General features: G+C 43.6%; 1 protein-coding gene across 2 annotated transcripts in view; it reads left to right on the top strand.

Moving 5' to 3' along the window:
- The window catches only part of BTBD11 (BTB domain containing 11), a 281,768-nt gene that overhangs the window by 248,515 nt on the left and 7,262 nt on the right, over positions 1-25,991 (top strand). For both annotated transcript variants that reach the window (XM_034778075.1, XM_034778064.1), the window contains 5 exons: positions 11,437-11,542; positions 12,332-12,434; positions 15,818-15,899; positions 19,315-19,383; positions 22,528-22,641. In XM_034778075.1, coding sequence (XP_034633966.1) covers positions 11,437-11,542; positions 12,332-12,434; positions 15,818-15,899; positions 19,315-19,383; positions 22,528-22,641 — 474 coding nt within the window. The remainder of the gene's footprint in view (positions 1-11,436; positions 11,543-12,331; positions 12,435-15,817; positions 15,900-19,314; positions 19,384-22,527; positions 22,642-25,991) is intronic.

The raw sequence follows: 25,991 nt of genomic DNA, 5'->3' as shown, positions 1-25,991 counted from the left end.
TTCTTGTACTTTGGCCACAAGACCTTCCTTGCCCTCACACAAATTGAGCTGCTGCATGAGGAAACATTCCTAGAAGTTCCCAAGCCGCCTAGAGTTTGTCTACACTGCACAGTAAGCCCAGGGCAGTGGGAACTGGGCTTGTGAACTTGGTGTTTAAAGCCTGTCCTTAAGTGTCCACACTGCATTGTAAATCTGGGTTTGCAATTGCTGGACCCAGGTCTCACAGCTGTGCTAACACATCCATACTGCACTAGGCAGACTGGGTCTACGGCTTGACTTGCATCCACACTGCAGAATGTCAGAACTTGGACCTGCGTCCCTCTGGGACTCTGGCCCACTCCCTAGCAGGATCCAGATTTTAGGAACCAGATGCAAACATTCCTATGGAAAGTTTGCAGCAAGGCAGAACTGCTGTCAGGGTTTGGCTGGTTGCAGTTGGCATTCTCTGCTCCCCTTTCAATGCTGAAATGCTGCTGCTGAACACAGACAGAAAAACATATTTTTGGAAACTCCAACTTTGGAACAAAGTATGCAAACAAAAACTAGTAAATCAGGCAAGGTGGGGGTGTGCGGATGAGCAGAAGTCCTAGATAACATTACCTCTCAGAAAGTGAAATCATGGGAAGAACAGTCAGTACATTTTTAGCAAATGTACTGAGGCAATTGGGGGGAAGATTTCCAAGGCACAAATTGAAGTTAGGCACCCAGCTCCCATTGACTTTCAATGGGAGTTGACCTCCTAATTTCCCTTTATGGTTCTAAGTATCTCCCCCTTTTAGCAAATGCATAATCCAGTGATATTTCCGTGCGTCTGAGACAGAAATATCAGAATGCACAGATCATTCATGTGTCCAGCCCTGAGGGGGAATGCTGGCAGTCAGCATGAACCCTTCCCCAGGCCAGGAACAAGATGTACTAGAGAAGGCTGTATCACTAAAAAGTCAAGGAGAACTCGGAGAGAACAACCACGGTTTAAAGGACAATTTGTAAGAGAGCCACTATAACCAGGAAAGCTTGCGACACTAACCCTATCAGTAAAGTAGTGGTCTGCCAGAGGACTTGGTCCTTTGGATGAGGAAAAATGTTGCCATTTTTGGGAAAAATGAGGATCTTAACCAGGCAAATTCATGTCCAGCCACTGGAGTGGTTTACAGACAGAAGAAGGAGACGGTAAGGAGATAACTCCAGTAAGAAGCTATCAGCCCTGAGATAAGCTTTAGATGCTATATAGAGCACAAAGCAGAGTTTTGACCCCTCTCAAGGTATTGGAGAACTTGTTATTGCAGAAGTAGAAGAAGAGAGAAAGAGATGCCACTGAATTATTGTATGTTGACTTCTGTGCTGTGTGGTTCAAGACCCAAAGAAAATTCACAAAACTTCTCATTGAAACTTCTATTGTCCAATAGAAATGGGTGTTTATGTAACGAACTGGCTTTGGATTATTATTCTGCCCTGTTACAGAATATGTGCATTCCTCCAGTCTGTGCTAAAAATGTCTCCATGAAGAGACTTTTCTTTGTTTCTTGTTTACAAAAGTGAACTCTCTGAGATGTTCCAGCAGAGTTTGACTGTAATATGGCTATTAGTAATGAGCAGAGAAGAAAGCTACAGCCTAGAGCCTAAACTAAAGATGAGTCTGAACTAAAACCCCAGATCTAAACATTCCCAAACTTTTGAGAATGTTTGGTCTCAGATCTCAAATATGCTGCTTGCTCTGAACTAAGATTGAAATTAAAATCACCAGAGTTCCATGCAGTCAGCAAGAGAAGTTGTCAGCAGTACCAAAGAAAGAACTGACATCATCTAGTGCATACTTTGTCCATGGATGTTAATATCATATTGTCTTTAGATGTCTTGGGATAGTTTTCAGATATGAATCTTAAAAAATTCCAAATATTGGCCCCTGCCACCTTCTCACTGCCCCCTACACCTAGCCTCTTCCATAGTGTGGGCATGGAGCTGGTATATGTCACTCTATTGGATCCTATCTGAAGCCCAAATTCAGAAAAGTACCTAAGCACATGTTTACACCCCATTGCCTGTACTTAATAACTGTCATGAATGTCATGACACTTTACTGAATCAGGGCCTGACACTAGAGAACTCTCCAAATGTCCAGTTTCCTGCTGGTGCATTGACCAGACAAAAACTATTTGAAACATTCTGGGAGGGCCTTCACCCATTCACCTAACCTGGTAGCATTTTGTAACTTGCCTGTTGTTCCTATTGGTGATGTTTACGGTCTATCCAGGACATAGTCCATTAAGTGGGTTATTAACCTGGCTTTGTAGTAGAGTTGGCTAAAAAATGCAGATTTGTTTTACAAAACCGTTTCCTCAAAATTTCAGATTTCCAAAAAATTTCAACAACTTTCTAAGCTGGTCAAAAAATAGCAAAAAAAGATTTGTACAAATTTGCAATGAATTTTGTTGAAAATTTGAAAAAACATTTGACCAGCTCTATTCTGTACACAGTAGGTAACAATCAATTTTTGAACAATAATCAGCTTTATTTTAAGCACATAAATGGATTTCTAGGAATCACAATTAATTCCATCCATCCCTGGATCAGAATCTGGACACTTAAGCCTGAACAGTTACAGCTAGGTGGATGAACAAGATAACGGGAGGAGGGAGATGTCAAGGACAGTGGATAAAATAGAAGATAGACAAAGAGAGGTGTGGGTGTGGAAACATGTAAAAAAAGAATAGAAGTTGAGATCAAAGATGAAGGAGTGGAGGAGAAAAGAGAAAAAGGCAACAAACAGAAATGGGAGATGAAGGACAACATTTTCAAAAATGTCTAAGTGATTTAGGTGCCTAAGTCCCATTTTCAATAGTGACTCAGGAGCTTACATCTCACTGAGAGTCAAATGGACTTAGGCTCTTCAGTTACTTATGTGCTTTTAAAACTTTTGCCGAAAGATAGTCTAGATTTATTTAGTCCTGCCTCAGCACAGGGAGCTGGACTTGAATTTTGGAGGTCCCTTCCAGCTCTACATTTCTATAATATCTATAATCCCTTCAGAAATAACAGCACTTATGAGATTCTGGCAAGAAGCATTAACTATTGGGAAAACAATTTTCATGTGTCTGGAAGCAACAGGCACAATAGGAAAGGCCTGAAATATCTGACATCAAGTAGGAGAATAATTATAAATTGAAACTTAACAAAGAGAGGAAGAGGAGGAGATGGGTGTCCTATTACTGTGCTGCCAAGTTTCATCTATTTTAAAACAAATTTCTGGGGGAGGTCGCTCAGAGTATTCCAACATTCTGGCCAATTCAGCAGGTGCTGTTGATCTCTTTTCTTCCACTCCTCTCTCCTCTTCCCATTTCAGTTAAAGTGAAGGGCCAGTCACAGCTTCTGGAAATCTTAAGGTTCCCCAGTAGGCCATGGACAATCCAAGATGTTGGGTTGGAGGATGAGGAAGCCGGATGTACTGTATGTTGCACTGAACAGAGTATAATCAAGTGGGTCTCCTTTAGAAAAATTTCCTCAGTGTGAGGGGCTGAAATTGACTAACCGAAGAACACAGCTTGTGAAGATGAGTTAACCCCAGTGTCCTAGGGGAAGATCCAGGAGGCAGTGTATCTCCCTGAGGTCCTAGGGGCCATGCCTTACAAGGCTGTAGTACTCTGCTGGATAGGAAGGAAGGAAAGGCCCATGTAGGGCTGGTTGAAATTTTCCCATTGAAACTGTTTTTCAACAGAACTTGGATTTTTGACAAAAACAAAATTTTTCACAAAAAGTTTCTGCTTTCCACAGAATATTTTGAAATTCTTTCAAAACATCAAGCTCTTGAAAACGAATGTATTTTGACTGATAACCATAATATTCTAATTTGGAAATGCCGCCACTGTGCCTTGTAGGAGTTGTAGTTTGGTTACTTCATGTGCCCATTCTCCTCTATGGATTGGGCTCCCTGGCTGGAGGTATGTTCCTTATGGTCACAGACTCCCATGATGCACTACCTCCCATGTCCAAGAGAGGAGATCATGGTGCATCATGGGAGTTGTAGTCCAACCATGGGAGCCCACCCTGTAGAGGAGAATGGGAACATGAGGCACCGCAGCAGGAGTTCCAAGTCAAAATATTTTGGTTTTCAAATTTACTCTGAAAAATGAAAGTTTTCTGTGGGAGGGGGAAAAAAAGCCAACATTTTCTAACCAGCTCTAAGCCATGGTCCCCATCTTCTCACTGCCCCTCCTTTCCCTTCTTTGTAAAGGTTAGGTCCAATGGGGGCACTAGCCCGAAGCTGTCTTTGTGCTAGGGACAGTCCAAGGACTCCAGCTTGTGGTTGATCCTAAATAATGGGGTGGGGCAGGAATACTCTTTTCATCCCCAGTGTCCCTGTGCACCCACCCAAGGGCCCTTCATCTCTTAGCAGTGCCTGGATGCATGCTGTTGTATTCTAGGATCAATCACATACAGAATGACAAGCTCTTTCTGGCAGGAGGTAGGGACTGGAGGAGATCACAATTTTCATTTTATTTTTTGTATTGTAAAATTATGTAATGTTAATCAAGAAGAAAAATATAGTGTAACCTGCTCTAAGGACCACCTCTAAGTGATCCATGGCCATCAACAGTGACCTTTTTAAAGAATCCCCAAGATGACTAGTGCAATGTTGTCTGAACTTCAGATAAGTAGGTGATGGATCTTTTTTCTGGGCCCTTGGATGGTCTCTTAAAACAGGTTTCACCACACTCTAGTAATTGCAGTGTTCTGTAGTGTTGCCTATCATCATTTTCAGTACTTCTGTGTCTAAACAGTTCAGAATAACCAGGACCCAAGTCCTCCACACATGTACATCTTGCATTCTCCATGTGAGATGTGAACATCAGGTACAGAGTGGCATGTTAATAACAGATTATTAACTCAGCATCATCATGTTTTTGTAGCATAGATTCATATTCATACTAACCCGGGTTTGATTTTACTGCCTTCTGTTCACATTCTTAGCTGTACTTCACCCACAGGATATTTGAGCAGAAGTTTCACAGTTTTAAAAAAATGCTGTGTATGTGACACCTGCGTTGTCAGAGTCTGGATGCACTGTTTCTATGATATGTCTGCCCTCTTCTGGTTTATCACCCAGGGATTAGACTCAGCTCCTGGAGCTGAGGTGTCTGTACACAATGCATGGCTGTGATATAAAGAACCTTTTGAAACAGAATCTTGGCAGTTTTCCGAGCATCACCTGTGATTAATTCCATTTTGCCATGCAAGGGCTTGCATCCAGTGCTAATAAAACCTATTTTGTTATGCAGTTCATTGCCTCTAACTGTACAGCCAACTTCTAGGGCTTCCCTACATTACAGTTGTTGACTAATAGTAATAATGTGTATGCTACTTAATCATCTAGGAGCAGGCCTCTGAAGTGACATTTAACCAGTTTTGATGCAGCTAATAAAAGTGAATTCTATTTCAGAACCTGACCAGAAATACGTAGGGAAGGATGAAAAGGTTCATAGAGATATGGCAAAGAAAATCTCTTACTAAAGTGGGGATGTTCATTCAGACATTGGAGGCCCACACAACAGCCTCTGCACCACTTAACTCCATATTATCCTTTTATGGTGGTGAGGGGTGTTGGGTAGAGTAATTATTCAGAGGCACCTCTGCCTGGCATTGACTGGTTTTTCAATGGATTGGTACACCCTGTTGAGCGCCCACTGCTGGAATTATCCACTGGGGCTATGGAGAAACAGCATAGTGTAGAGCAGCCTTCAGGCTGCTGTATGTTTTGCCAGGTGTAGTCAGGCTCCCAGCAGCCCCAAAATCCAAGAAAGCAAAAGTGGCTTAAAGGCACCTTTGCATACATCCATATTCCCCTGAGCTGCGCCATGTCTCTTTTAAAAGGCAGAGACTGAGAGACCCTGAATAATTGTTACCTTAGAACATTACTTTTCTGTTTATAAGGTATGTGAGTACTGTAAATTAGTGTTTGGGGGCCTGGTGTCAAAGTGAGTCTTTGGGAGGGATTTGAGGGCCTAGCACATTGGGTTTAGCAGGAACCAATAGCAGGAGAAGGAGCCAACGTGATGGGAAGACTGGCATAGATGGGGTTGGGGGAAGGGGATGTGATTAGAAACCAGATCCAAAACATAGTCTGGGGCAGAGATGTGCAGGGCTTCAAAAGAAAGGACAAGAAACATAATTTGTTACAAAGCCAGTGGAGGGAGTTATAGGAGTGATATGGTCTAATCGACCATCTTAGCAGCTGCGTTTTGGACAGACTGGAGAAAAGCAACATGGGAATGGAAGAAGCTATAGAAGAAGTTCAGGGCATGGACAAGTTTCTTAGAAGTCAGAAAGAAAGAGAAGAGTTGAATTTTAACCTAACTGGACACAATAAACCAATGTTCCCCCTATTACGATTCTCTCTTGGGTTTGTGATCCTAAGAAGGGCTGAGTGCCCTCAATAGCTCTCAGAAGTAAATGTGAGTGAAGGGAGTTCAGCACCTTGCACGATCGGGCCATAAAATGGGATGGGTTGAGGCAGGGAACTCTAAGGAGCAAACTGTGTGGAGTAGCCTTTGCTGAGCACTGCCACAGACCTTCAGCAAAGGGGGTTATGAAAGACCATCGATACATACAGCCCACTGGCTGGTTCTATCTTCCCTCTTCTGCTCCAGAACAGTGAGCAAAGGGTCTCTGCTCAGGGAGCTTGAAAGGCTTCAGCTTTGCCTAGACAGAGAGACTCATTCTTCCCTCCAACCAATTCAATGCAATAAATTCACAAAATATTGCAAATTGCTTTCGATCTCCTCTGAAGAATGCTGTTAAGGCAGAAAACTGCATCTGTCCCTACAAAGCAAAGTTTCTTACTGCTTCCCTACCAAAAATACCATCTCCATTAAGTGGATGAGCTGTTGTTCCCTCTTGCCTTTCGGTTGGGTAATATCCTCATTATATCCAATGTCAAACTGTATTCCCTCTCATACCATAAAGAAACACACCCAACTTGCCTCGCCAGCAACCGAATACCCGTGTATGAAAGGAGATTGGCCTCGGTCCAGTTCTCAGCATCACACATGCTGGCAGCAAAATCTTTCCAACATCAGACTGCAGAAAAAAAAGACAAATTGTTTGATCCTTCAATTTCAATGTCATCCTAGACAAAAGAAGCTCCTGCAGCCTTTACTTTCTTATCAAGTGGTGGGGTGACGGAGATAAGCTGATCCGATGGGGTAAAGAAGAATTTCCTCCCATAGTGTTGCATGACTGTGCAGGTGTTTCACGGGGTGGGCTTAGTAACCATGGCAGACACTGAACTATCCAGTTAAGGTGACTGTCTGAAGGAATGCTGGACTTACTGGATTGTTTCTCTCTTCCAATATGGCAATTTTAATGGGCCAAGTGCTGTTCTTCGTTGCTTGTGCTTGGCTCCCAGTTAGTTCAATGGGAGCCCCCCACACACATCCAAGAGCAGAATTTGGCCTCAAGTTCCTCTGTGAAAGCTATTTATTACTCAGCAGCCCAGGATCATAGACTTCCATCTCTGACAAAGGCTCCCTTTTATCTACCCTCTCTGCTGCTTCTTCCTGCCTGGTTTATTGTTAAAATCTGCAGGCTTCAGAGATCATATCCAGTATCCCCATCCCTCAAAGGCCAGCATGTGTGTAGGAGTCTGAGCTACCCTGTTATAATGACTTTCCCCTTTCCCCTCCACGTCCTTGGTGAAAACTTATTGTTTGGGAACCATGAATCTGAACTAGCAGTGACTTACCCTCCTGTCGTCTTTTCAGCTTAGCAATTTTTTGGCCTTTCAACTGTCTGTTGATCTTGTGAACTACTGACTTTGTCAACACCAACCATATGTCTGGACTTCCCCCAAAATGAAAACTACTGACAGTACTACAAATATGAAGTTCCACACTGTGTAAAATAGAATGATTAGTTTGGTTTTTGCTTTCTCTTATATTCTACTCTTTATATAGAATTTTATGGTGCATTCATCAGTGTAGTATCTGAATGCCTTCCAGCAATGCATTAAGCCATGTGACTGTGCATCTGTCATGTGTTGTTTGTTCTCTCAACCTCTCCTAGAGGGAGAAACGGGTGCAATGGAGTGTCTTGTTTTGGTAGCGTATGGGTTTATATATATACACACCTGTTACTCTGTGTTTATGTAAGAGAAGGCAAGGTCAAAAAAATGCACCTGGCACTTGGCGTGGAAAGTGGTGAGGTTTGCGGAGGTCCTTATTTCCCTGGGGAGTTCATTCCATAGTCTCGGAACACCCCCGGAGAAATCTGTGTCTCCTGCACAGACAAGCTTTATTCTTATTGTTGCAAGCTCCATTGTGCCAAAGGAATGAAGTTGTCAACCGTGGTCTTCATCCCAGAGCTTAGATGATCTTTTAGAGACCTTGGGCCCTGGAAGACATGGAGAGCTTTGAAGTTAAGGACCGAGACCTTGAACTTAATTCAGTATTCTATGGGAGGCCAGTATAGAGAGCAGAAGCCAGGTGCTCACGGTAGCTGGTGTTGCCGAGGAGGCGCTCTGCAGCATTCTGAACTCGTTGGAGTTTCCTAAGTGCTAACTGCTGCATGCCTAGGTATATCACATGGCTGCAGTCCAGCCGAGAAGTGGTGAAGGCAGGAATAAGGCCAGGTCTTCGTCCGTCAGGATGGGATGGAGTTTCCAACTGTAAGATCTCTTTCCTATAAATCTGCGTTCCCAGGAAAGATCAGAAACTCCAAAATCAGACATATAAGCACCTGTGTGATTTGTTTTCATATGTGCATCCCATGTCATTTATTTGAGGAGCTGTGTGACTTACTTGTGTGACCTATATCATCTACGAGCTGTTCTTCATCACACCCCAGCCTGGCCTGCACAACTCCATGAGTCAGAACTCGTTTGCTCCTACCTCTGTTCCCTCTCTCTTTTTGCCCCCCGCCCCATTCCACTTTTCTTAATTGGTATACAATGTGTAAATCTATTGCACAGCCAGGTAGTGTAACTTAGGCCCAGTCTACACTACAGCTTTTAACCGAGTTTGTAGTCAGTGACACAACAGCATCATGATGTGGTTTGTGTCTGTATACCATATGATTAATAAGTTGTGGCAGCTGACAGTGCTTTGCCTGGGTCAGTGTCCTAAGCTGGTTACAGTCTTCCTGTAACCAATTTATCACACCATGTTCTGCAGTATAAATGGGACCCCCTAAATGCCTGTGTAACCAGGTTGGCCGTCCCACCTCCTTTTCAGTTCTCTGTGTGGTAGCACATCCCAGAGTGCAGTGCTCCACGTGCTGCTGGTGCCACTGCTGTGCATGTCCTCCAAACACTCTATCCCCTGGTGAGGGACATGGGGATAGCTGCCCAGATTTCCCCATGTAGCACTGATACAAACAACCTTCGACAGCCTGGTAGATGTGGATTCTTAATCTTGGTTGACACATGGGAGTGCTGCAAAAAAAAAAAAAAAAAAAAACCCCTGCTCTGTGGATGCAGCTCAGTCTTGTGTGTTGTAATTGGGTCAGATGAGTGTCATGAACCAGTTACAGAACCATGGTTGTATCAGTAGCATAGGCAGGGCACCCAGTCGCTTTCCTCTTTAAATCTGGCTTTAAACCTTCCTTTTCTCTTAGGCGTCTGATTCACACTCTTTGTAAAGTGCTTTGCTAAACTCTGTATGAAAAATACTAAATACAGATATGCTAGTGTATAATGATGTCCTTGTCACCAATTTTTTTAAGCAAAACCGCAGTGTTTTTCCTATCTCTTGAGCTGTATTGCCAGACTCCCTGCTCAAGTTTTCAGTGAAAAACACATTTCACCCTTTTTGACAATCTGAGCTGCTTGGTACCACTGCAGTCTACTTCTGCGTGTTTCTCTTAGCATTAAGTCTGAAGTAACAGGAGACACGTTCTGTCCTTGGGTGCTTGTGTGCAATTTCCTTCGAAGTCATGGGGAGGTGCATGCACACATCTGAGGGCACAGTTTGACCCTATGTATTTTTCTTATACTAATTGATACTTTAGAACAGTTGTTCCAATATCTTTGCCACATCACCTAATATTTTATGTAAGTTAAGGAATGAGCGACTATTTCCAGAGCTCAATAAAATGTGCTTAGGAATTAAAGCTTCACTTTCTGTTCTATGTACCATGCAGATATTTTAAATATAGAATTTGAACAACTCACATTTTTAATGTTATGTTTATTTTATATCTACCTGGCTATTTCTGTGGCCTCCATCACTGTAGTATCTGAGCTCCTCACAATCTTTAATGCATTTATTCTTGCAACATCCCTGTGAGGCAAGGAAGTACAGTTATCCCCATTTTACAGGTAGGAACTGAGACCTAGAGGGATTAAGGGCCATAGTCTCTGTTTATGTTAATTGGCTAGTAGCCCATTAACTTCAGTGAAGCTGCCCCTGTTTTCACCAGCAAAACTGGCATTTTCAGAAGCATACAGTCCCATTTTCAAAAGCAATTTATGCACTTAGGAGCCAAAGTCCCATTGACTTTCAGTGAGATTTAGGCTTCTAAAGGCTGAAGGACCAGCTCTTTAAAGGTATTTAAGTGCCTAAAGATGCCTAGTGGGATTTTCCAAAGCACTTAACTCCTATTGAAACCGGTGGTTGTTAGTCACCTAGGCACTTTTGAAAATCCCACCAGGCGTCTATTTGCATCTTTAAGCACCTAAAAACCTTTGAAAATAGGACTTAAACTTCTAAGGCACTTAGACATTTTGGAAAATTTACCTGTAAATTACTTGCCCAAGATCACACAGGAAACTTGTGGCAAAGCCAAGAACTGAATTCAGCTGCAAGACTCAGGTTAGTGGCTGAATCATTAGACAATCCTTCCTTGTTTACAGAAGCTAGAGTAACACCCATAAGGTAAATACCAGTGAAAAGGATACAAAATTACATCAAAGACATAACTAGAATTAAATTAAGAGATTATACTACAAGCTATAAAACAGCTATCAACATACAAAGCAGGGTCTGTTTTCAGGAGCATTCTCACATTGCAAATGTATTTATTTAGTAACTTTTGTTCTCCTAAAAAAAAAAAAAGAAAGAAAGAAAGAAACCATTTTAAAAAGCCAGCTTATTCATTTGACAGTAAGAATGAATTTTAATAATGAAATTAAATCCATATTTCAGTAGAACTCTGTATATCTGAAGGGAGCAGTTGATATGAAATTTATCTGGATAAAAAAAGGCTTCTGGTAGAGGAGTTTTTCATTTAAGTGATGCATATTGGGAGGGAGCAACAATAAAAAAGTGGATAATGGGGGATTGGCTAAGAAGAATTAATAATTGTAAATCAAATATTTTGATAGAGCTTTTGGTGACCACAATTTGTTTGCCTTAGAATTGTGCGCAATTGAGGGAACTCTCGGGAATTATTGGAGCTTGTACCTGTTAATCCACAAGCTTATACTTTGTATTTATTTCTTTTGTTTAGAATGAAGTGATAAGTCAGCAACTGTCTGTCATTTTCACTCATTGCTATGGACCTTATCCTATTCCAAAGCTTGTTGAAATCAAACGAAAGCAGACCTCTCGTTTAGGTAAGTCTGAGGTGAGGTGCAGATCACAATGTTCACAGAGAGCTGTCCTAGGATTTGGAGAGAGCAAAAGAAAGGAAAGAGGGCAAGCGTTAATGAAAATGATTTAAATAAAGTCAGTCTTTGGATTTCTAAGCATTGCTGCAAGACCTCTGGCATCAGAAATGTGATTTCAGTTTGAATGCTCTGGAGCCGCTGCATTCCTCTATGTACTAGGCAGTCTTTATGGCCAGAAGACAGAGCACAACTAACTGTAAAATGCAGAATTGGAAAAACTAGTCTAGGGGCTCAATCCTGCATTTCTTACTCACTTCAGATTTCCATTGAAATCGACAGGTGTCTTGGATGCCCAGGATTGGGCCTGTAGTTTTGCAAGTTACTTTGGGGTCTGATTCCTTTACACTCAGGCCACACAGCCAGAGTGGTGTCAAAGGGCCTTAATGTACATGAGAATCGGGACCCTTGTGTCTGCTTAGGTACAGATGTCACTAGGTGCAGAGGGAGAACAGGACTAGGGAGCTGTTCAAAGTTCACCCAAAGTCTAGAATGACCTGCATGTGATGGATGGCTGATAAAAATGACTGTCAGAGTTTTTGAATTGCCTTTGTATAGATTCTGTTAGAATATGTACATATCTTCCACCTCAGACTATTCAAACCAGCTTCACAGCCTTTTCTCATTTAAAAACATATCCCCTTAAGCCATTGTCTTTTCTCACAAAAACAGGAAAATGCTTTCTATACATTTCACCTGTTCCCGACTAAAGTTTTTCTTTTCCTTTTGTGATTCCAGATCCCCATTTTCTTAATAATAAAGAGATGTCAGATGTTACATTTCTGGTGGAAGGAAGACCATTTTATGCACATCGAGTGTTATTATTTACTGCATCCCCAAGGTAAATGTACAGGTGTATTTTTTTAATAAATGCAAATAATTTGATCTTTTCTGTTGAGATTTGTTGGCACTAATGATTCAGGTAATGGGCTTCAGACTTTTCTGTGAACGTGGAAATTCTGTAATTACCCCCAGAACTGAGTGCTGTTGATCTATGTTAAGGATGTAACAACTAGAAATGCCATTTGTTCATTAACCCTTAGGATGCTGGGCATTCCAGAGGCACCTACGGTAGACGGTAGGTGGTGGACACATTCAAAATGCGTCGACAAACACACGTTTTAAACTTTCAGGAATGTCCATTTTTTTAAGATTTGGGGGAACCTGTGGATGGAGGGAGGATCTCTGGGAAGAGGAGGAAGTTCCAGGTTGGAATTCCTGGGTGGAGCCATTCCCATCATATGTGCCCCACTTCTGGAAATCTCCCCTTCTTCCACAGCCTACATAGGTGGCTTGCCTTGCGAGATCCCTCCCCTTGCTTCACACATAAGAAAAACTGACATGGAGCCTGTAGCAGTTCCATGCTGAAAGGCTGTCCAGCAGGGAGATAAGTCATGTGGATATCAGGAGACTCAGCACCCACTTGCAGAGGGTTGGGGTTCTTCCATGGAAATTGGGGGAACGGAACAAGGAAGAGCTAAGTGGGAGAAGGTCTCTTTTGAGAAAAGGGAAGGAGGTTCTATGGGTTAACTTTTGGAAAAGGTTGGGGATGAAATTCTGGTCCTGTTAAAGACAATGGTAAAACTCCCATTGGCTTCAGTGAGGCAGGATTTCATCACTAGTATCTATGATGAATCCAGCCCATTGTCTTAACCACACATTGGGTGGAAGGTTTGGGTTACAGCTTCGGAGAGTGGGAAAATCTTTTGCTTGTCTATTATACTTTCCAACTCTTGAGAGAAAAATAGTGGCACTTGAAGTCCAAACATGCAAGTATCCCTTGGAGAGCAGGGAGGAGCTGGGGTAAGGTACTCTTCAACCCCTCCCTCCCCCAAAATTGAATTACACCTCTACCTTGGTATACGCTGTCCTCGGGAGCCAAAAAATCTTACCGCGTTATAGGTGAAACCGCGTTATATCAAACTTGCTTTGATCCACTGGAGTGCGCAGCCCCGCCACCCCCGGAGCACTGCTTTACCGCGTTATATCCGAATTCATGTTATATCGGGTCACATTATATCGAGATAGCCGTGTATTAACCTAGGACACAATTTCCTGCTATCTAGAAAACACACCTTTAAATGTAGATACCTAAAAACAAGTATAAGGAACCTGGTACACTTACCTGGAGCTGGATTTACAAAGAAAATATAATTGAGAGGGTTTCTGTGTATATCACCCTTCTCAGATAAAATGTTGTAGACTGCCATTTCATGATTCTCAGCTTTCTTTTCCTGTATGTGGAGGAGATAATTATTTGGCTGTCAACACCTAATTTAAATACCACCACCCCCCCACACACACACACAGAGTTTCAGCCCTAATACAGCAATCAATCAAGAAATTACATTGTCTGCCATGGATTAGCGTTGAGAAGGAAGATAGGCATACAAGAGAATGCTGTGAGTCATGAAATACAATGTCAAGAGTAAAAAGGATATCCTGAATATTGTGAGATGCAACAAAGGCAAAAAACATAGCAAACAAGAGGACTCAGTGACACAGAGAACTGGTAATGCAGGGCCTTTCAGCTCTAAGGTACGGGCTTGAATATAGCCAGTGCTGATTGTGAATGAAAGCATTTATTATCTGTTGGCTGGTTGTGATTTGAGTGGTGGTCTCAGACTAGTTTTAAGTGGAGATATGTCCCTGATAACAAAAAGCACCAGCACAAGCTGCCAGACTTAGCAGAGGTACGTTGAAAAGGCAGTCCTTCGAAAACAAAGGTATGACTCATTGGGAACATTGCACATTTGCTGTCCTTGCTTAGCTGTCCTGTGCATGAAGGTGTGCATTCAGGCCCTGATTCAGGAAAGCATTTATACCCTTGCTTAAGTCTCTCCCTTGTCTAGGCCAATGCTTATGTGTTGTCCTGAGTAGAAATGTTTTCCTGAATCAGGGCCAAAAAGAGGTCTTCAGTTTCTAAGGATGTCAATCCCAATCTAGTAACTTAAACATTTTTAAAAGCTAAAATCCTAGATTTATAGGTAAATATCTACATATCTGTATAAATATCACATACAATTACAATTAACTTAAATGAATTCTACTCTGCTTTTATGTCCAAATCTATGGTTGAAATGAGAATTTTAACATTCTGAGAACAGCGATATATCCAATTCTTTCTCTCCCCATCTCCAAACAATTGTATTAAACCTGCATTAAAGTATTAAACTTCTTTGTGTAGAATCGTCAACATTTTGCCCTGGCCATCTTGCAAGCCAGCACAATGGAGATGTGAGAAGGGAAAAAAAGCTGCAAATATTTAAAATGCAAGCTGATATCAATCCAAAAATCAGAGGGGTAGCTGTGTTAGTCTGAATCTGTAAAAAGCAACAGAGGGTCCTGTGGCACTTTTAAGACTAACAGAAGTATTGGGAGCATAAGCTTTTGTGGGTAAGAACCTCACTTCTTCAGATGCAAGGAAGTGAGGTTCTTACCCACGAAAGCTTATGCTCCCAATACTTCTGTTAGTCTTAAAGGTGCCACAGGACCCTCTGTTGCTTTTTATCAATCCAAAAAGAAATTTTGAATTTTTAAAAGTTGCAGGTTTTACTCAAAAATGGCCCTATCTTCAAGCGAAGAAACAGTCAGTCCTGATCCTGTAATAAGTTCCAAGTGGGTACAGCATCTATATTTTCTAGGTAGGTTTTTTTCACAAAATTGGATACATTTTCCAGAAACTCAGAATGAAATGTCCTAATAAAAGAGGTTTCCTAATTTTACTTTGAATTTGATGACATACCTTTAAGGGGGTGTCTGCACTGCAATCAAAGATATGATTGTAGTTCAAGCAGGCATACCCGTGCTCGCTTGCATCTAGCTAGCTCGGCTAAAAATAGCAATGAAGGTGGAGCAGCATGGGCTGTACATGCCTGCCCACAAGCTGGGTATGAACTTGCATTGCTAGCCTGCATGGGGGTCCACGCTGCCGTGTCTTCACTGCTATTTTGAGAGTTGTGCTAACTAGATTAAAGCTAGCATGGGTAATCCGTGCTGCAGTGCTGTATGCTGAGCTGCAATCATGCTTCCAATTACGGTGTAGACATACCCTCTACAGTATATAAACCATCATATATTTCAGGTTACAAATCCCGCTAAACTTCTCTGCATTCTAACGTCCTATTTTCACAGTAATTGATGGTCACCTCCCTTACCTTTCTGCTGAAATATAGCAAAGTGGAATTGTAGTATGGTATTTCAATCTTGCTCATTTTTATTTAGGTTTAAAGCGCTGCTATCTAGCAAACCCTCAGCTGAGAACACTTGTATTGAGATCAGCTATGTGAAGTACCCCATATTTCAGGTAAAGTCTGTGCCCACAAACCATCCGAATGGAATGTGTGACATCAACAGTTGTATGTACTCTGCACAAATTAATGCAATTACATTTAGTAAATTAATCATATCATACCTTAGAGTAGTGGTTTCATAAGCAAAGGCCTCAACTCCCTTTATATAGTAACCTGCATTATAGTGCTGATTGTAGTCAAATAACATGTGAGTGACTAGATTTAACTATGTACATTTCACTTCTATAGTCTTTGAAGACAGAGCAGGGCATTTCAGTGGAACATTTGCATAGACTTTTGGGTTTTTTTTTCTCATGTTTGATATTCCTGCATGTGCACACACAAGCTTGGAGGATGTAGAGGCCTTTCTTTTCCTAGCAATATTTGTTTGCTCAAATTTTGTAATTCCTTCTGCGAAAATGTAGAGCCAAACTTATCTGTCTCGCCTATTGGGCTAGATGCAGTTTATTCAAAAACGTGCATGCCTAAGAAAAGTTTATTTTAACCAGAGCAATAACAGTTCCATTTACTGATTGTTAGAGCTGCAGATATTTTTCAGTGTCACTTACAGCTGCCTGCAATAACATTTAAACTTAATCTAAGTTTCCTGAAAAGAAATATTATTTGGCCCATGTTACAATGCAAAACCCCAGCACAAACCTTCTCACAAACCATGCTTGCCTACAGAAGTGTGGAAAGGAGGGAGTGTGGTTTCCCAGAAAGGGAAGGAATCAGGGAACAGCCACTATATGTGGCATGTTCTCTTGATTAAGTGGTGTAAAAACAGTATCAGAAAATGAATGAGCCAGGATCAACTTGTCCTGTGAGCTACCTGAACCTCTTTGGAGAGTTACAGCACTGTGGCTAAAAGGGATTGGGAGAGAAGCCATGCTACCCGTGAAGACAAGAACTGTGCAGAGACAGAGAAGATGTCCATGTATGACCTGACACCTGCAGGTTTTTGACCGGTTTGACTGACAAATCCATAGCCCTGCACATTGTTTGGTAGCCACACACGCCTTCTCCCACCACACCATTCTCATGATGCAAAGTTAAAAATGCTGCTCACAAGTAGCTTTTCCAAAGTGGCTTATTTTTCATAGTAACCTCTTCCCTTTCATGTGTTTTACTCAAGCGGAAATGACATGGTTCTATGAGCCTCACCATGTTACACTAATGACAATGACTGCTGAAGCAAAGGGAGGCAGGATAGTGAAAGGCAGTAACATACACTAACTCCTCACTTAACATTGTAGTTATGTTCCTGAAAAATGCAACTTTAAGCAAAATGATGTTAAGTGAATCCAATTTCCCCATAAAAATTAATGTAAATAGGAGGGGTTAGGTTCCAGGGGGAAAATTTTCACCAGACAAAAGACTATAGATAGATAGATGGATACACACACACACACAGTTTAAGTTTTAAACAAACAATTTAATACTATACACAGCAATGATGATTGTGAAGGTTGGTTGAGGTGGTGAAGTTAGAGGGTGGACGAGGGTGGGATCTTTCCCAGGGAATGCCTTACTGCTAAATGATAAACTAGCTGATCCTTCAAGGGTTAAAACATTGTTGTTAATGTAGCCTCACACTAGGGTTACCATATTGTAGTCCTGGAAAAAGAGGACACTCCAAGGGGCCCCGGCCCCGCCCCAACTCCGCCCCTTCCCCAAAGTTCCCACCCCAACTCCGCCCCCTCCCCTGAACGCTCTGCCCCCCCCCTCCCCTGCTTCCCGCGAATCAAATGTTTGCGGGAAGCCTGAAACAGACAGGCAGGCAGGCAGCAGGTAAGCTGGGGCGGCGGGAGCGGCAAGCTTTGCCTGCAGAGAAGCTGACTATGGAGGTTGCGGAGGGGAGCTATGGTGCCGAGCACCCCCCTCGCCAGGCCCCCCAAGCGGGGGGTGAGGTGACACCCCCATGTGCCCTGGGCCGGGCCGAGCCCGGGTCCGTGTCCCTTTAAGAGTGGGGCCGGGCTGAGCTGAGCCGGCAGGAGGTGGCTCCGCTCCCCGCTGCAGGCTGATGCTGGAGCCTCCGCTCCCCGCTGCAGGCTGTTGCCGGAGCCTGGGCTGAGAGCCCCGCTCCTCTGCTGCACCAGCTCCGGGCGGGGCTTTGCTGTGGCTCCCCCAGTCCCCCAGGGCCAGGCTGCCCCATGGTAGGGGCAGGTTGCTTGAGGCAGGGCAGGACCCGGTGGCGCCGAGGGCTGAACTGGCCCGGCAGGGCAGTGCGGGGGCAGCTGGGGAAGGGATGGCAAGGCCTCAACCCCCTGGGGCTGCCTGCCCCACGGAGGAGGCAGAGGGGCACAAGCCGCAGCAGGACCCCAAACCCACGGGGGAGGGGATCTGGGGCCAGCCAGGGGAGGCAGGAGCAGCCCCGGGGGTGCTGGGCGTGTGCAGGGCAGAGCCCCGGGAGAGCCCTAGCCCCACGGCGGGCAGTGCTGCAGAGGAGCCCGTGCCCCTCGGCGGGCAAGGGGAGCCCCAGGCAGGGGGAGCCGGGCCGCCCACACCCACCTCTCGCGGCCGCTCCATGCTGCTCCTGGTACCGCTTTCCGCCAGCTCGGCTGCCCTGTCAGCCACTTTTGGGTCTTTAAATAGCCATCCGGGGGAAATCTCGGACATTTTTAGCTTTTTACAAATTCCCCCCGGATGGCTATTTAAAGACCCAAAAGCCGGACATGTCCGGGGAAACCCGGACGTATGGTAACCCTACCTCACACTCTACAAGGCAGCACAAATGGCGGGAGGGGAGACAGCATGGCAGACAGACACACACCGTGTGTGAGAGAGAGAGAGATGCGCATTGCCCCTTTAAGTAAGCTGACCCCATTCTAAGTACATTGCCTTTTTAAGTAGATCAGCAAGTTGAGACAGCAGCTGCTGCCAACAAGCTCTCTCCGTCCTGAGCTCTGTCGTGTCCCCTCCTGCTCTATAGAGGTGGGGTAAGCGGGGGGGGGCAGGAGCAGGGGGGAGGGAGACACCCTGACATTAGCCCCCCACTTCCCCACACAGCAAGACGGAGGCTCCTGGGAGCAGCTCCCCAGCAGAGGGCAGGAGCAGCACATGGCAGTGAGGGGAGGGACAGCTGAACTGCCGGCAATTGATAGCCTGTTGGGCAGCTGCTGCACAGGGAACTTAGGGGAGCAGGGAGCTGAGAGGGGGGCTGCTGGTCCACCCTGGTTCCAAGCCCCCATCAGCTAACTGCAATGGGCTGCTCTTTCTGCAAGCAGTGGACAAAGCAGGCGGCTGCCAAACACTGTTATAAGGGAGTATTGCACAACTTTAAACATGCATGTTCTCTAATTGATCAGCAATGTAACAACAAAACGACGTTAACTGGGATGACTTTAAGTGAGGAGTTACTGTATGTAGTGAACATTTGTTGTCTGGGATTGCTTTTCATAAGCAAACAGTTTCTTTGTTTTGTTTCAGCTGGTTATGCAGTATCTTTACTATGGCGGTGCAGAATCACTCCTAATTAAGAATAATGAAATAATGGAGGTAAGAAATATTTTACTTCATTCCGATGGGAGTTACAATAAGTGATCTCTCCAGTGTTCACATAGCTGCACATGGAAATGGTCTCTATCAAGTGTTGGCAAACAGCAAAGAACTCTTCACCAGGTGGTTTAGTTTTCCCCATGTCTTCAGTGGCATCTGTCTGCACTTTTTGAGGAAAGGAATGAAAACCTGCTTTCATTTCTTCCTCCAGTCTGACTGTCTCTCCACCACTTCTTCCTGCTTCCCTGAGTTCATAGTCGATCCTCACTGAGGTGCCACCACTGTGAATACCCAGCTTGTAGCCTCCACCCCCAATTCCAGTTAATGTAAATAAAAGTAGGTTTTACTGGACATTGGACAGAAAAGAGAAAGAAAAATCCCAAAGCAAAAGATAATTTGAACTAAAACATCTGGCCAGACACTCTGAGAAACTCTTCTAGTAGAGCAAAAAGCTTGTGTTACAAAATATGGAAATATTCCCCTCACCGTGGTACAACAGCCTCATTCCTTTAGTCTTAATAGGATGTCTCTTGCCGCTAAATCAGTCTATTCCCCTTTCCAAGCTGTGTCTCTGGGGTTGGTAGCTAGGAGTCAGATGTCCAGAAAATCAGAATAATCTCATGTGTAGTTCCTCATTCAGGAAGATATGAAAGCATATGCCTAACTTTAAGCATGTGAGTAGTTCCATTGAAGTCAAAGTTCAGCTTCAAGTAGCCATATGCTTAACTGTGTTGCTGAATTGGACCTTAAACTGCCTCCTGAGATGGAGGGAAGAGGGAATCTTTTTTTATCTCAAAAGCTTATCCTCCTGTCCAAGGAGTCCAGTTACACTTTGTCATCTTCCCCCTCATCCTCACCCCAATCAAATGTGCATAACTGTATGGATTTTAAGTGATCTCCTTCCAAAATTCTGTGCATTGTTATTATCAACCATTGTTCAACCAAGTGGCTCCCAATAAAACACAAATAAAGGCATGTTTGGGCAAATTCCTCGCCAGTCTGAGCTGGAAGCGTTCATATCCACAGCATTCAGGTTATATCAGGTAAAACTAATATAGGACACTAAATATTAAAATCACTGATATTTATACAGCTGGTAAAAATCATAGTGCACAGATTATATAGAATCTGCCACTATGTTATTGTGCAGTGTGAGACACCCAAGCAAAGGTGAGTTTTGACAGAGATAGCGCTACTAGAAACTAGCAGCAATTGGGTATGATTGGCCAATGAGAGTCTATTTTGGTGGGTATCGTAACCCTTATAATAATCCTGCTGAGGAAGTTTTGGAGGGGGGAGTATTTGTATAAGTAGACAAAACTGGAATTAGTCCTCTCCAGTTCGGTGCAGTTTTAACTAAGCTCACTCGAATTAACTTCCTTTCTCTTACTAAAACCAGCTATTTTTCAAATTCATTCCCACAACTTTGCAAAGAGGCCTATAAACCCTAACCCTTCCTGCGAAAAGTGTTCTCAAACTAGATAGGACAACAGCTTTACAGATATAGATCTATACACATAATCAACTAGGTAACACCCCATACCTCTTTCTGAATCGAGACTCTGTGTGTGTGTGTGTGTGTGTGTGTGTGTGTATATATATATATATATATATATATATATATATATATACCTGCCCAACAGTTGATTTATATGGGTGTCCAAGTCCGGCACATGGTCCCCTCTGAGGGCATTCCCATGGGCTTGACTGTCAAATATGGCAGCTGTGTTGGACAAAAGGGGGGGGGGCTGTTGAACAGCCTTGTAAAGACTATGCAGCTGCCTAAGAGAAGGCTCCTAATCCCTCAGGATTCCCTTTGTTTCCTGTGGTTTAAGAGCCCTTGTGGACCACAGGTCTGACTCCTTGAGCCACGGTGGCAGCTGGAGCCTGGATACGGCCCTAGTTTTCTAAAGTTATATTTAGCAACTTGCTTTATTATAAATGTGGTAACAAGAAGCACAGGAAATACTGAAATCTTTGCTGCGATTCATAATTGGGGCCAGCTGGCTGCTGTCACATCAGCATTGCAGATTTTCCAGATTTGGGATTTATTTAGGGGATTAGACTAGAGCTGGAGGTGAGTGGATGGACAGGGCCAGAACAACTTTCTAACAGTTTTTTCCTAACAGCCCTGGCTTGCAGTGTGAGGGCACTGTTGGGTTCCACTGAGCAGCACTTTGTTGGGTACTCCCAGTGATAAGTGCTATGTAAATGCCTAAAGATAGAGCTCCCAGCTCAACCTGATATATGTGTATTAATCAGAGCAAACTGCGTAGCGCTGAAGAACCCCTGCTTACCGTCTAAGCAAGAGAGGAGGGGCAATGGGACCACGTGGAAGGAGAAAAAGTAGAGCAGGAGATCTTTCACGAGCCAGACAGCAAGGAAAAGAGGCAGCAGGTGAAATCCTGACCCCATAAAAGTCAGTGGCAAAACTCTTGTGGACTTCTGTGGAACCAGGATTTCACCCAGCAGAGCTTGTTGTCTCCCCCCAGCCAGAAGAGGGATTGAGTGGAGCTCTGCCTGCACTACCCTCTTCCACCAGCTGAGAGAAGAGGTTTGAACCCACTTGGTTTTGTAGATTTTAAGGCCAGAAGGGACTATTGCAATGGTCAAATCTGACCACCTGCATAACACCTGCCATAGGTTTTCAACCTGTAATTCCTGCATCAAGCCCATAACTTCTGTTTGCTATTGCAAAAAGCAGGGTTGAACCCTGGCTATTTGTTTCTAATGTGTAGCTGTGCAGATTCTTCCATTCAGAGTCACATTTTTGGAAGGGCTGTAGGTTTTCATGGTTATGCTGCTTCCTCGATAGTGCCCTGAGGTCAGGGGAACTTATACACTTCTGTCCCCGCACCCCAAAAATGGCAGCATCTGGATCTGAGTGCTCTGTTTGCCACTCATCACTTACCGACAGCTGCTCATCATAGTCTGAGCTGTTATGTTATTTCCCTTTGTAACACTGAAAAGGGTAAAAGCAGCAAAAGAACTTTTTCTTATTATGGCAGTGAAATGACTGATAAATTAAATGAAACTTAATTAATTATAAGTCTGTGTATAAATGTAATAAAGTAGCAAGGAAATGATACTGTTTAATACTGCCCTGTTCAGCGCTTCTAACACTTTTTTTTCTCTGCTGTTTAGCTTCTCTCTGCTGCTAAATTCTTCCAGCTTGAAGCTTTGCAACGACACTGTGAGATCATCTGTGCAAAAAGTATAAACACAGAAAGTTGTGTGGATATTTATAATCATGCCAAGGTAAGACACCTGTATGTGTGCGTATGCGTGTCTCTCTACACCCCCAGTGTGTGACGTTCATATGTATCACATGCTTGTGCAATTTGTCACAAAGCTATGACCTCATCATCTGTTCCAATAGGCCATCTCGCTGGGACTTATTTTAACATTCCATACCCCTAAGCCAGGAGTGGCCAACCTGAGCCTGAGAAGGAGCCAGAATTTACCAATGTACATTGCCAAAGAGCCACAGTAATATGTCAGCAGCCCCCCCACACACACACACATCAGCTCTGCCCCCTGCCCCCGCTCCCAGTGCCTCCCACCCACCAGCAGCTACTCCCCCTCCCGATCAGCTGTTTGGTGGCATGCAGGAGGCTCTGGGTGGGGGAGGGAAAGGAGCGAGGGCATGGCAGGGGAGGGGGCGGGAAGGGGTGGAGTGGGGGCAGGGCCTGTGACAGAGCCAGGGGTTGAGCAGTGAGCACCCCCCTGCACATTGGAAAGCTGGCGTCTGTGGCTCCAGCCCCGGAGTCGGTGCCTATACAAGGAGCCGCATATTAACTTCTGAAGAGCCACATGTGGGTCTGGAGCCACAGGTTGGCCACCCCTGCCCTAAGCCATTTCAAACATTTGCCTTTAAAAAAAAAGTAAACTTGCCTTCCTTCCTCTCGCAAATGGGGATATTCCCACTAACATTACCCTCACTGGAAGTTCAGGATGAGTGATTCTCGGCCTTAGTAGCTGACAGCTTTTCTGTATCTAAAAATGACACATTGCCAAAGCCTAATGTCCTGCAGGGATAGTAGTGAGACTTGTATACCATTGGAGAGGGGAAATGCCCAGCTATTCCATAGTCCTCCCAGTGGTCCTGAATTATAGGACATTAAAGCATGACATTTTTAGACTTAGAAAAACAACTTTAAGTCATTTGGGGGAGTGTTTTACATTTCTCAGTTTTATTTTTTCCTCTCCTTTTGTGCATTTTATAGTGGAACTCACATTAACTAAGGCTTGGCAGGTGGAGGGATACAAAAATAGTCCCAATAAAAATATGTTACAAGTATTCCTAAAATTATTTTTCTGTAAGATGTGGCACATACAAAAGATTTCATGGTGTGGTGTGACCTGGGGATTTGATCAGCACTCATTTGAGGTGCTCCACAACACAGGCCATTCCCAACTCCTGCTGATCAAATCTTCATTTCTCGCAATCATGTATTCCCTATAGATAATGCTATGCACTGGTGTGCCATCAGCTTTTGAAATAGGAAAACATTTCATTCCTGAAAATGAGTTATATATGAAGTGTATCTAGAGACCTGTCTTTTGTGATAGAAACAAATGAAGGAACAGAAGCGTCCTCCACTTTGAAAGGCACCTGATTTATTTCCCAGCTTGCGAGAGAGACAACGTCTGGATTTAGCAGGGGGTTTTAATCCTAGATAAAAAGAATCATTTCAATTTTGATTTCAGCTCTTGGGCCTTTTCTTCTAAAGTGAAATAAGCTACACTGGATTTTTTGTCTCTCTAGGCCCCAATTCAGCAGTGCACTTAAGCATGTGAGTAACCCTATTGAAGGCAAGGTTAGGCACATGCTGAATCTGGGCCCTAGTTCACTTCTGTGGGCCAGATCCAGCAAGTGCTCAATGCATGGAGCTGTCGCTGAATTCTGACAGTTGTAGGTGTGTCTACATGATAGACTTGTGAGACCAAGACCCTTCACTTCAGACTTGATGATCTGTAAATTGTTAAATCGTTCACATTTCATTCTATTCAATTCTTCTCACCCTACTCAGAATGCAGGTTTTACAAGCAGCCTCCATTTCTTGTCTTCTGCTGGCATACAATGTCCCCATATCACAGTGCATTAGTTAACTCTGTGGCATGGCATAGTGTTATATTCTGAATATTCAGTTCATTTAGATGGTTGCTGAGGACTTTCCATTCCTGTGATTGTAAAGGACCCTAGGAAGAAATGGTCATTTGATTAGCATAGCTTTCAAGTTTTCATTTTTACTCAAGGTTTTCTTTACTGTGTGTTCTCTCCAGAGAAAAGCCATGTGATTTGGCAAATTGCATTGGTGACACTGGTTGATTAGTTTCTACAAGGTACCAGTCATGCTTTCCATGCATATCCCAAACTTCCAGTGAGGTCAATAGGAGTTTTGAGAGTACACATAATACTCAGCACTTCCCCAGCATGCCGGCTGGGGATCAGATGAACAATAAGAAAGAAAAGAAAAATATATTATTTCCTCACTGCAATGTACTGCATATTGAAATAGTGAGTAAAGAGAATGGAAGGAGGAGTAAAGAAGAATGGAGTGAAATCTTAAGAGAACAGTATAAATCCACCAAAGAGAAGTAATCCAATCTCTGATCCGATCCTCAGATGGTGTAAATTAACACAACTCCCTGACTTCAATGGAGCTACTTCAGTTTACACCAGCTGAGCATCTGACCTTCCAAATCCAAAATCATGCTCTCCTTTAGAAAGCTCCTAACCTGCCGTGAACTGTCCCATTTTTTTGTAGACAACATTTGTGTCATCCACAGATTATGTTAATTTAGTGGTGGGCCTGTACTATTGACCCTACTTTCTAGACTCTGCAAACAGAGTAAAGATCCCAAGGCTAAAGATAGAAAAAGCCATCTACAGTTATGGGTTGCATAGGCCTCCATCCACTAGCAAGTCCAAAGCTTTCCATTTGTTCTCAGAGCTCAAACACACCAGGAGTTTGCCCAGGCTGGTGGCTCCATGGAGCACTTTTCTGTATACTTTGCAGAACACACTCAGGGCCTAGTCCTTGACTGGAATGCTCGGGGCTACTACTTGCATAGGATCAGGCCATTTGCTCACTACTTCTTATGAGGCAACTGCTACTTCCTGTGCTCTAGTGGATCATTTAGCGCTTGCTTACTCGCAAGCAAGATGGGATACATTGAGTGTAAAGGAATGTAGTGGTCCCAAAAACAACATACTTCACATGCTGTACGCATAGCAGCCATTTTCCAACTGGAGTTATTTCACCCCAGGCCAAGAGTACGTATCTTTATGCAGTTACTTCTGATGGTGGTGCCGGTCAGGTGTATCATGCTTGGCAGGAAAGCTGGGAGACAGCCTTGATAGACCTGGCCTCTGGTAGATCTCCCCAAATCTACTGGTTTTGGTGGTGGAAACTATGGGGCCAAATCCTAGCCCCAATGAGATCCATGACAAAAATCCCATTGATTTGTATGGGGCCTGAATTTCATCCTTGGAATTTTGCCTCCAAGCTGACCTTAATTTTTTGACATAGTCTTAAGTCTGGAATTTGTAATTCGAAGCAAACAACGTGACATATCACTTGACACACACATATATGTGGGTG

This window comes from Trachemys scripta, chromosome 1 (genome assembly GCF_013100865.1).
Source record: "Trachemys scripta elegans isolate TJP31775 chromosome 1, CAS_Tse_1.0, whole genome shotgun sequence".
Taxonomy (NCBI): domain Eukaryota; kingdom Metazoa; phylum Chordata; order Testudines; family Emydidae; genus Trachemys; species Trachemys scripta.
Note: the sequence above shows the minus strand (reverse complement) of the source record. Positions and strands in the feature narration are given on the sequence as shown.